This window comes from Bos javanicus, chromosome 22, assembly GCF_032452875.1.
Source record: "Bos javanicus breed banteng chromosome 22, ARS-OSU_banteng_1.0, whole genome shotgun sequence".
Classification (NCBI taxonomy): Eukaryota; Metazoa; Chordata; class Mammalia; order Artiodactyla; family Bovidae; genus Bos; species Bos javanicus.
Genome location: NC_083889.1, coordinates 49,178,319 through 49,194,631, shown reverse-complemented (window position 1 = coordinate 49,194,631; position 16,313 = coordinate 49,178,319). Strand labels below are relative to the sequence as shown.

Here is a 16,313-nt window from a genome sequence, read left to right as displayed (position 1 = left end):
GAAAGGAGAGTGGTAGGATTCCGGGTCTGAACCCGCAAGCTGCCCTTGGGGGTCCTCACCCCCACAACTCCTCAGCCATCTGCTCCTGCTGCACAAGGGCCCAGAAGGCCAGAGCAGGGCCGAGCTGGGATTGAGTATTGGCCATGTGGACCCTGGGGAAAGGCTGGGCATGGCTGTGGGTCAGGGCCTTCCCAATTGACCCAGGTATTAGGTGCGTAAGGGCCTGTGCCCCCGTGCCTGCCTAGAGGGAACCACCCTCCTCAGCTTCTCCATACCCCAGCCACCCTAGTCTCCACTGCTGCTGAGGTCCCCTCCTGGGCTGCCCAGGAAGCCAGGGCCTGGGTGTGTAGGGATATGAGCAGAGGTGTAAATTGCATGGCAAGCTGCCGGTTCTGAGGTGAAAATGAAAAGTTTTCAGGCAGTGGCGGTAGCAAGCACAGCAGGCTGGGGTGCCAGGCACAGCGCCCCGCGCTCCCTCACACCTTCCCCTGTCTGCAGTCTTCCCCAGACTCCTGCCCCGTCCAGGCCTGGCTCCTCTGCCTTCCCCTGCCATTGGGGGCAGGGCGGGCCTGCTGAGACCTGACCCCAAGAGGGTCTTCATCTCTTGCTTCTGTTTTATCTTCTAACTAGCTGACGAGTGCAAAGACAAACGGGTTGTGCTTTTGTTAATATTGTGAGCTTAATGTTTGTGGTAGTTTCTCCATTGATTCTTCTTCAGTTTTTCAGACACACAATTGTCCTATCTTTAAGTGGTAGGGTTTTTACTCATCTCTTCCAGTTCCTCACTTACTTTGAGATCATCTGTTTAGTCTCTTTCATTTTACAGTTGGGCAGATTGAGACCCAGACATCTTTGGTGGCTTAGCAACAAAGAATCCGCCTGCAATTCAGGAGACAAGGGTTCGATCCTTGGGTCGGGAAGATCCCCTGAAGAAGGAACTGGCAACCCACTCCAGTATTCTTGCCTGGAGAATCCCATGGACAGAGGAGCCTGGTGGCCTTCAGTCCAGGGGATCACAGAAGCTAAACAATAAAGACTGAGTCTGAGGGAGAACCCGCCCATTTGTCCATAGCCAGACCAAGGCTCTGGGCTCCTGCTCGGAGCGCTTTCTGCCACTTCGTGCCTGCTCTGGTCTGTTGCTCCCAGCAGCCCCTCTTCATTCCCGTTCTCCTTTGCCTCTCATTTGCAGAGCTCTGAGCCCTCCTGTTCCAGGCCAGAGGGGACTCACCAGCCCTTCTGATGGCTCCCCTGTCAGCACTTCAGGGTCTCCGGAGTGTCTCCTGCTGTCACCTTCTGCCCCAGACAGGTTTGGGTTCTGGGCCAGAGGTGGCCGGAAGGCCCACTGTGGGTGAGAGGGATCCAGGGAGAGGGAAGTTGACAGAAGTTCCTGGGCAGAATAATAACAATGTGCCACGTTCCAGCCGCAGCCCCTGCTGCGCCTCCCCCATCGCTTTGCACAGACCGGCTGCCTAAGGGGCCTCCAGGGTCTGAGCCCCCACTTGCAGGGACTGCTGTGTGCAGGCGGGTGCACGTCAGTGTCTGTGTAATTAAAAATGAGCATGCCTGACTTCACCCAGTGAAGAGATGCCGGCACCTCGGGTGGGATGCAACAGCTGTTTGCTGGCTGTGTGGCTGCCCAGATGTCCAGACTGGCATGGAGAGGCAGGTCGGACTGGGCCGCTCAGAGTGAACAGGAAGACCCGGGGCCCCTCACCCCAGTGAGACAGGAAGTAGAGGGCTGTGTTGGGGTGGAGGTGGATAGAGCAGCCCTTCTGCGTTTCTGGGCCTAGGGCTTCTCTAGGAGATGCATGACCCATGGCCATGCCCTTTTGGGGATCTGAGGCCACTTATCTCTGAGCAGACCCAGGCTCTGGGCATCCAGGTTTGGGACCCATCCCGTCTCCCCGGCTCCCGGCCTGACCTCTTCTGCACGCCACATGCTGCCCACCCCAAGCCCAGGCCAGGGCACAGGCTGACGGTCTGGGAGCAGAGCACCTAATGAGGGCAGTTCCAGTCCTCCTCTTCCTCCCCGCTCCCTCCCTCATTCCGTAAGAACCATCAGGGCGGCAGTGTGGGTCCTGGGGGAAGCCTTGGCCTGGCATGCCAGTCTAGATCTTTTGCAGGACGCCTGAGCTGCACCCACCCCCGGGATGTGGGCTCAGCCTGAGGTGAGGAGGGAGTGTGTGGAGCGTTCCCAAGGTGGCCGAGACAGTGGCCCCACAGTAACCTTTGCACGCTGCTCCTTCCCTTGTCAGCTGGCTTCCGTGGGGGTGTGATGTTGGTGCAGGCATGGTGGGGGGAGTGCTGATGACAGGTCTCCTGGAAATCCCTGTGTTATGGGTGGTGTCCCAAGTCTCCCCTCTAGTTTCTGTTTGTGGAAGGCCCGGGTGGGAGGGAGGCCTTGGAGATGTGTCTGAGGGACTGGAATGCTCAATCCAGTCTCTAGCCATTCCCAGTGGCACCTTGGCATGAATAGTTGACTTCTTCCTGTTAGGTGAGGAGAATTGTAGACACCTCAGTCTCTCCTACCTGGGAGCAAGGCATTATGATCCCCTTGAGTCTGTGTGGCAGCGAGTTGCCCTGGGTAGTGGCCTTATCACGTGACCAGTGGCTTCAGTGGCCAGAGCAGGTTCCCCTGTCCTGATGATGCTTTCTTAAGCCTCTGACTATCTGGGCTGTGGGAGAGGGAGTGCCTGGGGCTAGGAAGACTCCAGGCCCATCTAAGCCCGTCTCTCCAGCAGTACCAGCCCAGTGTGGCATTGGCCTGGTGTCCTTGGCAGTCAGTTCTCCAAGGGTTCCCTGGGGCTGGCTGAGGGAGAGACAGCTGGCCTTGCCTTCCTCCGATGATTTTCCAGTGTTCACCAGGTTATCACCATGCTGCTGGGCGGTGCAGCAAGGACCTGAGAGCTGGCCCCTGGCTCTCCTCTTGTCCCGCAGAAGCTGTCCCTGTCTGCGCGGGAAAGGGCTTGTTCTCTCTGCCTGATCACTTAGGGACAGAGCATATGGCCAGTTCTGCCCCCACCCTCTATCCCTGACTCATTGTTGGTCAGTGGGCAAAGCATGGAAAGGGGTCTCAAGGAGAGACTACTGGACAGTTACAAGCCCCTCCACCTGCTTCTGGGCCTGGGTTGGAAGTTTGTGCCTTTGCCTTCTTCCTGCCCCTTCTCTGCTCTGATCCTGAATTTTGACAGGATCCGGCATGTGTTAAAATGATTTAAGGCTGAGCTGTCAATGAGATTTTAATTAGCTCCATGCCTTTCTCCAGCAGGGAGGGCCAGGGTCCCCCCACCCCCAGGTGGCAGGGGTAGGAATGGGCTGGGTGCGGTATGAGGCTGCCCCTCCAGGGGCCTGGGGACAGGCTTGGGCAGCTGGCACTCTGTGTGGGATGCTGTGAGGAGGGAACGCTGGGCAGGGAAGGAAGGGCCGGCTAGCCCCAGGCCAGTTTTCTCTCCCTCCTCTGTCTCCCCTGTTCCTCTGTTCTTGCGGATGGCTTTGAGATGAAGGCGACAGCAAGGATGGAGGATGCAGTTTCCATGGCAACAGGGCTGTCCACAGCCAGGCAACTTCAGAGCCGGGCTCTCCGGAGGAGGCAGATGCGCAGAACAGCCACAGCGCTGCCTCCCGCCTGCCAATGAGGGGGCTGGCAGAGCAGGTGGCAGGGGTGGCTGCTTGGTGCTACCCACCCTGATGCCTAGTCTCAAAGAGGGGGCGGAAAGGGCACTGATCCCTCTTATCATCCCTGTCACTTGCAGAAGGAAAGCTCGGCAGGTGGCTTGAGTGTTTGCGAGGGCTGTCCCTAGAATTTCTGGGTGCCCACAGCCTTGGTTCCTGCAAGCATCCCCCAAAGCCAGCTGTCTCCAGCCTTGAGAGACGGACCTCCAAGTAGTCTGCTGCTCTGATGGCCACTTGGCAGCTTCCTTTTGGACCCTTTGAATGCCCAGAGCATGGCATGCTGGTGAAGGCCATGCCCTGACTGGGTTTGGGGGGCGCTTTTTTTCCTTTAGCTCCCAGGGCATGACCTGGACCTCTCCAGGGAGCCTCCCTGACCCTGGCCTTGGGGACATGACCCAATACACTGAGGGGTTCAGGTTTGGCACATGCTCGCCCCCAAGTGCTGGCATTAGAGGGGCCCCAGAGCCTGGTAGCTCCTCATTCCTGATGCTGTGTTCTTGTTCATCCTCCTCCTGAAGACCAGGGCTGGGGTGGCTGTGTGGGTGGGTGGAAAATCAGAGGCAGCCACCGATGTGTTCAGAGATGGGAAGAGCTGGGGCCATGGACTTCTGAGATGACCCAGGTTAGCAAAATGATCAGATCCAAACTGTTAAAAATAATGACTTTCTTTCAGTGCTCTGGGACGCGTCAGGGCTAGGGTAGCCTACTCTGTTTGAGTGCAGAGAAACTTGGGACGGAAGGCCTTGTCCAGGTCTTCCACGGAGTCACAGGCTGAGCTCCAGCTAGACCTTGGGCCAGGACATCCACCCCCACATGGCCTCCAGCCAGTTGCTGAGGGCTCTGGCTGGATAAACCAACCTTCCTTCTCTCTCCTGGGGGCTCATTTTTACCTGTTTCCCCTTGCTTCAATTGAAGGGGGTTCCTCAAGCCTAAGCTTGGCCAGTCAGGCAGACAAGTGGAGTTCTGGAGAGGCTTCTCCCCGCCAGGCAGTAAGTCTCTCATCACCGCTAAGTGGAAGGCTCATTTCAGAGCTCATGGTGAGAGCCAGGCGGGCGCTATAAATAGCCATGTTGTGGAGATTGGCGGGTGAGCAGGGGCAGGGCAGGGGCCTCGCGGTCGTCTTGGTGGTAATTGTGCTCTGTTGCAGGGAGGGGGGCAGCTGAGGAGCAGGATGCATGACCCCTGTTCTGGTTTGTCTGCCCATGTCAGGGCAGCTCTCTCATGTGTCCATGCCACTTCCACATGCGCCGGGGGCTGCGGAGCTCTGGGTTCTGTGTCCAGACAGGAGTGGACTGCCTGTCTCCACTTAGGGCCTATAAGCTGGTACTTCAGCCCACTGTGGTGTCGGGCAGTGTCCAGTGTTAGATCCGCTTGTCCTGTCTGACACCTCCGCTGAAATTCTGGACCCAGGTCTGAGAAGGGGTGGGAACCAGCCATTCCAGTAGTCTCAGAGGTTGGGATAGACCTAAACAGGCAGGGAGATGGGAGTAGGAGAAGGGTTTAGCTGGCCTGGAGCCCCTCTCCAGGCTTTGTCAGTAACATGCCTGCAAGGGCAAGGCCTAGAGGCCTGAGAGGCAGGCCCTGGCCTCCCCTAACATTGGCGGGTAAGACAGCCTTGTCCAGGGCAGAGAGGAGGTCAGGTCCAGGCATGGCAAGTCTGGCAGGTAAGACCTTGGCTTGGGTGCCTGGGGCCACAGATTTTGGGGTCCCTGTCCTAGAGAAGTTGGGGTGCTCAGCTTCAAGGCTCTGTGAGACAGTGCTTTCTGGAACAGCCTTTGGTACCAGGATTAGCAGTGCCAGGCTCCTAGCAGGCCCAGCACCTGTCTAGGACTCCCAGGTCGTTAGAGCACTGCCCCCTGGGGTCTGGGCCCTGCCCACAGGATGCTGTGCGGGTGCCTCCCTCAGCAGAGATTTGGAACTTGGGGGAGATTGGGGCAGGAGGAGCCAGCTCCCCGGGAGGGAGGAAATGGTGAGCGGTTTCTGGGGCCACCTGGGGACGCATGGGTCAGAGGCCTTGTAGGGTTCATTCTGCCTTTCGTGCTCTCCAACAAGGAGCGGAAGTTGTGTGCCCACCCACGGCTGGAGATCTACCAGCAAGACCAGATCTATTTCATGTGCCCCCTGGCACGGCAGGGAGACTTCTATGTGCCTGAGGTGAAGGAGACAGAGCGAAAGAGCCGAGGGCCTGCAGAGGCCAACGACACCCTGGTGGATGGCACAGGTACAGGGTCGGGGGTGAGGGTGGGGTCTCACCTGGAGCCCCCCTCCTGGACGTGTGGGCCTGGTGAAGGAGCCTCCTCCCTGGCTGTGTGGCACTATCGGTGTCCAGACCTTGGCTTGGCAGAGGTGGAAGAAGGAACCCACCTCCCCATGTGCAGAGTTGCCTGTCCCTATTCACAGGGATCCATGGAGGCGTGGCTTCACACACGTTACCCTGGCAATGCAGATAGAGATCCTGCCCCGGATTCCCTTCACCTTCAGATGCAGCAGGCGAACCCTTGGAAGCTCAGATCACAGACAGCTGGATGCTCATGGCGGGGTGGGGGGCATTTCTGAGGCTGCTCAGGAAAGGCATTGCTTAGGTCAGGCTCATTAGAAGTGAGATTGACGCTGGATGTGGAAGGTAAGGAGGGGAACATGGTGTCCCTTTGGTCTGGGTCCTGACCAGAGCCAGCTGCTTTCTCCCTTTCAGAGAGGAGCCAGAGAGCATGCAGAGGGAGACAGGAGACAAGCACCCACCCCTTCCATCAGAGCCAGCCTCCCTACCCCAGGTCCAGGCACCAAGTTGCTTGCGTGCTCTCAGCCTACCCCTGGGCTGTCCCCAGGAAACCAGGGGGCCTGCTGGTAACATCTCAGCCTCGGCCATGCCGGAGGAGCCCTGTGGGAATCTGGCGGTCCATGACCTGTGGGAGTGGCACAGGACCAGGGAGTGACTGCCTTCTTCACCTCCTGCTCTAGGAAGCTCCCTCTGTCCTTCCAGTCTTCAACAGCCAAGGTCACCCTGAGAGACATGTGTTGGCGGGAGCGGGGGGTGGGTATTGGGAGGCTGTCTTCACTCCCTAGGGGCCATGTCCAACACAGTTAACTTCATCTGCCACTTAATTACCTCCGTGGGGCACTGCTCCCACCCGCCTGGTGGCGCCTGGCAGACACTCTTCAGCACCCCTACTGTGGGCCCAGGACGTGGCACAAGGTCAGCAGACCCTGGCAGTCCCCAGGGCAGGGAGGGGAGCACCCTGACCTTGCTTCAACCTCCCTCTGCTGCCCGCACCCGCGTCCTTGGCCCACCCACCCAGCTCCCCTTACAAACACTGCCTGCCAGGGGTGTTGAAGGACTACTTGGCACTCGCTCCAGCTGGCTGCAGCATTGCTGCCACGCCCCCAGCTTCTCGGCCTGTCCTCCCTACCAGCCTGCCCACCCACTCCCTGGAATTGGGGGCCAGAGGGTCTGCCCACCTCTGACAGGTCTGCCCTGGCACCTGGGGAGGACTCCGGGTGTCCGCCTGCCAGGTGCATGCCACTTGAGCTGCAGTGCGTGGTGGGCGCCTGGCTGCCCAAGACTTGGCCTGTCCCTTTCTGCCTCCCTGCTGTGGCCCCCACTTGGGCTCAGAGGTGAAAGGGGTGATTAACTGCTTTCTGCCTGTTATTACATTGATGTATTATTTAGCTCCAGAGAGGCGATGAATATTTGATCTCCTTGCATTGGCTGTGGGCAGTGGAGGAGAGAGGGACTGGGGTGCGGTGGCAGCTTCATTCTCTGTCTCAGCAGCCTTGGGGGTTTGGGTGATACCCTGCCTGGTCTGGCCTGTCCTGCCCAGAGACACAGGCCCAGGACTCAGACTTGGTCCTGCACAGACTCCGATGGAGCTGGAGGGCTGTCCCTTCCCTACCTTGCACTCCTTAGTTAGGATGTCCACTTGTGCCCAGGGGCTATTCTCCCCTGGCAGACTGGCCTGAAGGGGCAGCCCTGGGCTCCTCCTCTGATCACCCATAGCCAAGGGGCTGGGAGAGGGAGGAGGCAGGCAGCTGGCAAGCAGGCGGGTCCCCACACCTGGGTCCCTAGAGAGCCGTTGGCTGTGTGGGCAGGTTAACAATGGGGCCAGGGAGAAATTATCCCTCTCTTGTTCCGTACAGGCCTGCAGCCTCTGGGGCACCAGTCATTTAAGGAGAGAAAGAGGGACTGCTGTCCTTCCCCAGGGTCACAGAGAACCACCCACAGCTCAGGGAGCTGTCCTGGCTCACTCTTGAATGCCTCCACCCTGGGAGCCAGGACTGAGGCCCCAGCAAGATGAGGGCCCTGGGCCAGCAACCTGGCCCTTGCAGGGCTCATTTCACCCCTGCAGTAGGGCCCAGAGTCATCTGGGGGCCGAGGAGGCTTAGAAAGCAGACCCCCTACACATACCCACCCTGAGCCCCAGCTGAGGCTCAGTGAAAGTTCCAAGCCAAGTCCAAATGCCAAGCAGTCCCCAGCTGTGCCGGGCTTGGGGCTCCATCACCATGGAGACAGGATCTGTGGAAGCTGGTCCACCCCTCACCTTCTGTGATGTTTGACTGCTGCCCCCTCCCTCTCCCACCGGAAGGGAGGCATGTCCACCCTCTGTCGGTCTGAATTCCTACACACAGTGGGCCTGAGCTCTCTGCCTCTCCTGCCGCCCCCAGCCGTTGTTGGTGCCTCTGGTCTGAGGAGATGAATTGAGAGGCTGCTCCAGAAGAGGGCAGATGACCTGGCCCGGAGGGTGTACTGGGGATGGGAGGAGCAGGCTTGGATGGATCTCAGGGCTCCCCAGCAGGTAGCAGAATGCTCCCATGGTCCCCTCCTCCTGCTATGGGGCTCAGGAGCCACTAGAAGTTGGGGATGGGTAAGGGCTCCTCTGGGGTGACCCAGGCATAAAGGAAGAAAGTCCTTAAAATGCTTCATCCCCACACCCTCCTCCCCTGTAATTGGTTGTTGAGAATTTCTCAGGACTTCTCCATCAAACTCCTCCCTTAGCATCCTCCTCAAGTTGGGGCTCAGTGCGGCCAGAGGCAGGGACATGGCTGCCCCTTGGGGAGCCCTGCGTGTGGGGAGTGGCACAGGAGAGCAGGCCTCCTGGTCCCTTCCCCTATCCTCAGGCCTTCTGGGCTGTGTTCTGGCCTTGGACAGACCCCTCTCCAAGCCTGAAATGGGAAGTGGAGGAGGGGACTCTACTGGAGTCTTTGTTCTATCCTCAGCTCCTTAGGTCAGGGCTGAAAGGTCCTTAATGGGCTGCTGGGGGCTCAGGGGGCAGCAGGCTGACCTCCTCCCCCTGCCCCCCTCCCCCACCCAGCCCCTCTTCTCTGGCTCTGCCCTGTCAGTGGACCCCCAGGCAGGGCAGAGGGCAGCGGGAACGAGCCTCCTGAGCCTGGGGCAGCTTTATTATTCATGAGCACACTGTAGGCTGAGTTGCTGTTGCTGGTCAGAGAGCCTCAGTCCTCTCCCTGGAGGAGGGGGTGGGGGTCCCAGCTAACCTGAGCCCCACTCTTCCCCCTCCAGGTGCTGACACAATGAGTGACACGAGTTCTGTAAGCCTGGAGCTGGGTCCTGGCAGCCGGGACACTTCAGCGGCCACACTGTCCCCCGGGATGAGCAGCCGTGCCTGGGACGATGGTGACACCCGCAGCGAGCACAGCTACAGCGAGTCAGGTGCCAGCGGCTCATCTTTCGAGGAGCTTGACCTGGAGGGCGAGGGAGCCCTGGGGGAGCCAAGGCTCAGCCCTGAGACTGAGCCCCTGGGGGCTCCCAAGTGGCCCCGGGAGCCCAGTACCCTGGAGAAGGGCGAGGAGTAACCGCGGCCTGCACCTCGTGTGGCGCCGCTGCTAAGGAACTGAGCGTCTCTGCAGTCCTCCCCTTCCTCCACCTCCCGGCCTCAGGCCGGGGCCAGGGCTCTCACGCAGCCCTGAGTTCTTCCGCCCCAGGCCTCTGGCCAAGCCTTCTCCTCACTGTCCTCTCGGCCCCTAGAGCCAGGGGACCCAGGACTGTTATCTGCACCCAGCCCCTGGGGCTGCCACCCCTGTTACATCTCTTTTTTCAGATTCACGTTGAGCTTCCAGGACCCAGAATAAAAAAAATGATTTTCTTGGTTTCACCTGGATTTGTGCTGTGCATTTGTTTGTTCCCCCTGTGCAGATAGGCCCGGAGTGGGCAGGAGCACCCCTGGCCTGAGAAGAGGAAGGTGCCCTGGTGCCCTGGGCTGGGCTGGGGTGGGGGAATTGGAGGCCCTTTGCCCCTGCTGTGTAGCTCTCTTTGACAGCTGCTCCTCCATTGCAGCGGCCCCAGGGCCTCCCCCAGACTTCAGGAGAGCAGGCCAGGCGGGACAAGGGGCGTGAAAGCTGAACCCCGGGTGCCCTCTGGGGCTCGAGTGGGGAGTTCGCCACCCGCCTTTGCCTGCCACAGAGGGCGCCTTTGTGTCCATAGCTCAGGTGCTGACCCTAGTATCTGCCCCGCTGGTGAGGGCATCCCTGCCAGTGCCTGTGTACCTGCGTGTGTGCAGGCAAACACACACGTGCTTACGGCTTTTTATGTGTAACCGCGGATGGGTCAGGTGACGGTGGTCCCGGGCGTGGCTGTCTTTGTGTGGATGGCGGTGTGACTCTGTGCACATGCTGCTGTGCACAGTATCTCAGTGTAGTTGAGTTACAGGGGTGAGAACCTGGCTGTCTGGAACCATCACTCTGGGGGCTTGTCCGTATACAGCTGTGTGTATACAGCTCTATGCGTATGGGGGTGTGTTCAAGTGGAAAGCTGTGTGTTTCTCTGTCCATATATAAAGCTGTAGTAGGTCTCTGCAGCTGTGTGTCCATGACTAGCCATATATGTGTGAACATGTCCCTGTGTACAGCTGTGTGTCCACGTGTAGAGCTGTGTCTGTGTGTACAGTTGTGTGTGTGCGTGTAATGCTGTGTGTGCGGCCGTGTGCACATGTGCAGCTCTTCATGTAAGGCTGGGTGTGTGCGCGCATGTGCATAGCTGGGTGTGTAACTGCATGTCCATGTGCTGCAGCAGGACCGTGTGGCTCGCTTGCTGCAGGCTGCACACCAGGCCACCCGGGCTTGTGCTGTGTTTAAGGCCCGATGTCTTTGGCGTGGCTGCCTTGGTGGGTGGGCTGGGGTTGCTGTGCAGTCCCCTCACCTCAGCACCCCACTGCTGTCAACCCCTCTGCTCCAGGGACCCGGCCCATCGCTCGCCGACCCCAGGGAGCAGCTGCGCTGAGACAGCCGGAGAGGGTGAGACAGCGGGAAGTGAAGACAGCGTGTCTGTCTCCGAGGCCTTGTCTGACAGCTCTGCACCGTTATCCTGCTGCCACCTCACCTCCCATTAGCGATGGAGTTTGTGTTTGGGTTTGATGTGTTGGCCTGTGGCACAGCTGTGCGCTTTCCAGAGCAGTGGGGTGTTGGGCTTCTGTGTCCAGGGCAAAAAGCCTGTCCTTCCTCGGTGAGAATCCCCCGAGCCCACATGTAGCTGTGTGTACCAGAGGCACCTGGGCGTGCTGTGTGCTCACAGGCCTGTGTCTGAGCTGGCCTTGCCTCTCCTGACACCTGTGGAGCAAAGGGCAGCGCCTGGGGAACATGTGTCGAGAGACCCTGTGCGGCTCGCACATGCTAGTTAGCGTGTGTGCAGAGTGGCTCCGGGGCTACATCTCGGTGCAGCACCCCACCTTCCCAAATCCTTCAGTATAGTCTGGCGATGCCGATTACCCCCGGCCCCTACCCAGGGGCATCCTTTCTTACTCCACTGCAGGAGGGAACAAGAGTCAAGAGCGTCTTCCCAGAGCTGTCCCCACTCTGTGCAGGCTCCAGGTCCTGCTCCCTCCTACACAGCCGCCAGTTTCAGGAGCCTCTTCCCCAGCCCCCTCCCCTCCCAGATCCCCCTGCTGGCCCCAGGGTTGACCCTAAGTCCCTGGGCCTGCAACCCCACCCCCTACCCAAGCTTGGTATCTCTTTGCCATTAATACCTTTTACACATGAGAGTGGAGATTCTTGGAGGGGTCAGGGGAGGTCAGGGTTGGGGAGTGTGGGGGGTATAATGGCTTTAAAGGTCATCTGCAGGAAGGAAGAGAAGGTTCCATCTTCCTCTGACCCTTTCCCCCCTCCCCCGACCCCTTCTCGCTCCATCTTTTCCTTCTAGTGACTCAGGCCCCAGCTCTTGGTCGGGGCTGAAGACATGCCCTCACCCCAGCCCTGGCATGTGGACGGGAACGCAGTATGGGAGTCGGTAGGGAGAAGGGACGTGGGGACAGGGAGGCAGCAGGCTAAGCGCTCCCCCTGGATCCCACGTGCCCCATTACCTATCCCCCAGGAGCATCCCACAACCCTGGAGCCAGCCTTCCCGCTCTCACAGATGGAAACCCACAGCACTGTGCGCACCCCACTGGGCTCAGTGACCTTCCCAGCCGCGTGCCTCATGCTCGCTCTGACTCGGGGCGGAGGGGACCCGAGGCACCTGCTCTAGCAGAGGGCAGGAGAGCCCGAGGATTCAGCACCACGCGGCGGACAGCGTCGGGCCGGTGCTCCTGAAGAGCAGGGGAGTGTTGCAGGCGTTTGGAAGGAGGCGGAGGCCGGGTTGGGCGCGGGAGACAGGGAGTGGGGAGGGACGGAGGAGGGGTTGGGGGCGGGCCGGGGCCGGGGGCGGGGCGGGCAGCGCTAGAAAGCGGCCGGCCGAGCGGGCGGGCAGAGCGCAGAGCTGCCGAGCCAGCGAGCGAGCGAGCCAGCGGGAGCTGGAACCCCATGCCCCCGGCTCGCTCCGCTCGGTTTTTCTCCACGCCAGAGCGGGGCGCGCAAGGTAGGGTAAGCCGGGTGCTGCTGCGGCCGCCACCGACCGTATCGATCCTGACCCTGAGTCCTGGGGTCCCTCGGGCCCTCGAGTTCCGGGGCGCCCAGGGCAGGGACTGGCCAGGGCATCCAGACAGCGCTAGTCAGGAGCTCCGGGAAGAGGGAAGGCAGCCCCCGGCGTCCCGCCTTTCTTCCCCAAAGATCGCACGCCCTGCATCTTGCTCCCTCATTCCTCCTACCCCTCCGTCCTTTGGTCAGTCTTTCTGTCTGTGCCTCTGTCTGTCTCAGCCTCTCAGGCTCCATCTCCCCAAATTTTGTGGCCCAGGCTCTCAGGCTGCCCTGCTTCCGAGGTTCTCTCTCCCCTTCAAGATTCTGTCCCTGTTGGAGCTTTGGTTTCAGCCACCCCTGTGGGAGGATTGTGGTTGACTCTTTTGGACTCAGCTCCCATTGGGTCTGTGCCCCCATCTGTGTTGGTCTTCATGCTTACCTCTCTCTCCTGTTTGCCTGCTTGAGCTGCTTCTTTCTGGGGATGCACAGGATCGCAGTTCCTCTGGCCTGGCCCCAGCAGGAGATTAACCCTGGGGTGCTGAGGGGGCCAAGTGAAGAGCCCTCGTCTTTGTGGCCAGGACATGGGGTCCTTGAACTTGTTCTGCCCTTCTTCAGGCTCAGTTTCCCTCTCCTAGCCTTCCCGAGCCCATGCTATTGTGACAGCCTGTGTGGCATGGGTGTCTGGGCGGGCAGCTGGGGCACAAATGATGGGGTGCAGAGTGGAAGAGGGAGGCAGGAGTCTCTGAGGGCCAGGGTGGACAGGGCCCTGAGGCCAAGGACGGGGAGATTGGAGGTGGTGACTTTCTCTGCTTGGTTGTGAATTGAAGAGAAAACGAAGGCAAAAGTCTCAAATGGCAGTCTATATACATAGTGCTAAGGTGTCCAAAAGTCTCACCCTGAACCCTGTTCTGAGATTTTGACCAGATGGACTGCCTGCCACCCCTGACACACACACACACTCACATCTACTTTCCCTGTTGACCTTAGGACCTGTGGCCACTTCAGTGTCCCTCCCTGGGGCCAGCCTCTCTACCTCGCTGTCTGACTTTCAAGACCCAGAGTCTCTATTTACTTCCTCAGTCAGGGGGAGAGGCTGGGAACCTTGGATACTCATTTGAGCTTCCCTAGAGTTCGAGACTACCATTTAGAGCTTCTTCTTTCCCTCTTCCCTGGTGGGTTCTCAGCCCTCAATGGCTCCTCTCTGGAAGCCCAAGGATGGGGACTGGACCCCCAAGTTTGTAACTGTGATCTTCTGCCGCAAAGCTGTTGACTTTGGGGTCCCGGGAGGTTTGTGCAGGGTGTTGGACATTCTTCTGGGTCTTCTGTTTTCTGTTTGGGCCTCTGCCCTGTGTAGTTCCTCCACCTCTGCTAAATTTAGGATGAGCGCAGAGCTCATCTCCAACCCCAGATCCAGGCAGGGCTGAGGGACAGGCCAAGGGGTGTCCCAGGAGCTTCTCATCCTAGTTAAGGGCACCACCTCTCCCTGGCTCCTCAGTCCCTGGGAAAGAAGTTTGGGGGAAGCAGAGTCAGAAGAGCTAGCCACTCTCAGGTTCCACTTCTCCCTACCTGTTTGTCTGTCTGTCTCTCTCTCTCTGCAGGAGCTGAGTCCCTCCTCATCCTCTTCCTGTCTGTCCTTTCCTGGTCTATTTCCACCTCTGTTTGCTTTTGCTGCTTCTGCCCTCCTCCCCTGGAGGCCCAGGTCTGCCAGACCCATCCATCCCCTCTGGGGCCATGGGATCACTGCTTGGGCTCCTGGCTCTGCTGCTGCTGTGGGGCGCTGTGGCTGAAGGCCCAGCCAAGAAGGTGCTGACCCTGGAAGGGGACCTGGTTCTGGGTGGGCTGTTTCCGGTACATCAGAAGGGTGGCCCAGCAGAGGAGTGTGGTCCTGTCAATGAACATCGCGGCATCCAGCGTCTGGAGGCCATGCTTTTTGCGCTGGATCGTATCAACCGTGACCCGAGTCTGCTCCCAGGAGTGCGCCTTGGCGCGCATATACTCGACAGTTGCTCCAAGGACACGCATGCTCTGGAGCAGGCACTTGACTTTGTGCGTGCCTCACTCAGCCGTGGTGCCGATGGCTCACGCCACATTTGCCCTGACGGCTCTTATGCCACCCATGGTGATGCTCCCACTGCCATCACTGGTGTCATTGGCGGCTCCTACAGCGATGTCTCCATCCAGGTACATGGGGGCTGTTGAAATGGAGGCTGGGCAGGGAAGCCAGAGGGGGTGGGTACCTGGAATTCCAGCTGAGCAGGGACTCTGGGTTACTATGTACTGGAAGAGGACTAGAGGCTTCCTTTGAGCAGCTTTTTAAAGAAGTCTAAGACAGTGCCCCTGTGGGGTCAAGTTTTAGAGATTATGCAAGGAAAACATCCCACTTCCAAGACACACACACACATCTGATGTTAAAAAGCCCTAAGAAGCTTAATAGCCAGGACTTTTGTGTCAGAACTCTAGTTTTGAATTCTGGTTTTCCCACTCACTGTGTGACTCTGGGCATTATTTCTCTCTTCTGTAGCTCAGTTTCATCCTTATAAAATGGGACTCATAATGCTTACCACTCTTAGGGGTGTGGTGGTAACTTAATGAGGTAACACATACAAAGCATGAATCAAGGGGGCTGGCAGATCATAAGGGTGTAATCAATATTAGCTGCTGCTGTTATTAAGCCACTTTAAAGATGAGGAAACTGAGGCTTGGAGAGAGGCAGGCCACAAGTCCAGGTGCTCACAAAGTGGAGACATGAACTTAGGCCTCTCAGCCAAGGACCTCGGGGACTGTCAGATCATCTCTCCATGTATTGGAAAGGGGAGACAGAAGCCAAGAGCAACCCAGAGAAGAAAAACGGAGGGGGGGCCCAGAAGGAAGAGAAGCAGGATGTGTGTGGAGGTGAGGAGGAGGGTACCCCAGGATCTTCAGTAAGTGCAGGATAACCAGGTGAGGGGGGAGGGACCCAGGCCCTCCCTCCTGCTCTTCCCACAAGGGGTCGGCAGAGGGCACAACTGATGGCCTTTGGCACACCTGGCTGCTGCGGCCCAGGGGGATCCTCCTTGTCCTTGACTGGGTTCCACCTCTTGCCTGGACCCTTCCCTGGTGCCAGCCTAGGCTGCTGGAAGTTGGGGCCAGAGCTGAGATTGGTGTTGGGAGTTGCAAGGAGGACCTCGTCTGGGGCCCTCAGCTGCCTCGAGGAGGCCAGCAGAGGGCATTGCCATCAGAAACCAGGCGGGGACCACTGACCCAGAATGCTTATTTAGGAGAGGGGAAGCAGGAGTCTGAACCATGGAGGCAGCTTCTGGCCTGGGGTGGGGAGGGAGGCCTGCTCACAGCCCTATTGCAGGGAATGAATTACCGGTTCTGCTGGGCCTGCTACTGGACGTGGCCAGCAGTACCTTAGACAGGCATGGCTGCACCAGCACCTCTATCTGTAGCCTGGGCTGGGGGCAGGAATGGAGAGGCAGCCTCCCACTGCTGATGTCTTCAGGGGCCTCTGGGGTGCTTACCCAGCACCCCCCCTGCACAATTCTTTTTAGGACCCCTTGTATTTACCTCCAGGAGCCCAGTTACCTCTGCCTCACCCCAAGCTGCCTGCCTTCCACAGCTGGGCCCACAGCTCAGTGTCCATCTGCTTTTTCCTTGTCTGGGTCAAAACAAGGCTCAGTCCTTTATCCTGCAGCTGCACCTGTCTGGAATGGTTCGTCCACATTCCTGTCCCTTTTCTCTCGCCGAAATCCCTATCATCTTCCAGGCACTGGGGCTTCATGTACATCATTATTCTTAATCTGCCTAGCAACCTTGGAAGGCAG

The 16,313-nt window shown here is 59.0% G+C and overlaps 2 protein-coding genes across 13 annotated transcripts in view; both read left to right on the top strand.

Moving 5' to 3' along the window:
• Positions 1-9,776, top strand: part of TEX264 (testis expressed 264, ER-phagy receptor) — a 30,570-nt gene extending 20,794 nt beyond the window's left edge. For all 12 annotated transcript variants that reach the window (XM_061397505.1, XM_061397503.1, XM_061397506.1 and 9 more), the window contains 2 exons: positions 5,725-5,893; positions 9,185-9,776. In XM_061397505.1, coding sequence (XP_061253489.1) covers positions 5,725-5,893; positions 9,185-9,477 — 462 coding nt within the window. In that variant the 3' untranslated portion in view covers positions 9,478-9,776. The remainder of the gene's footprint in view (positions 1-5,724; positions 5,894-9,184) is intronic.
• Positions 9,777-12,100: 2,324 nt separating this feature from the next.
• The window catches only part of GRM2 (glutamate metabotropic receptor 2), a 101,056-nt gene continuing 96,843 nt past the window's right edge, over positions 12,101-16,313 (top strand). Inside the window, exon 1 of the mRNA XM_061397492.1 lies at positions 12,101-14,688. Within this exon, the coding sequence (XP_061253476.1) occupies positions 14,239-14,688 (450 nt within the window). The 5' untranslated portion in view covers positions 12,101-14,238. The remainder of the gene's footprint in view (positions 14,689-16,313) is intronic.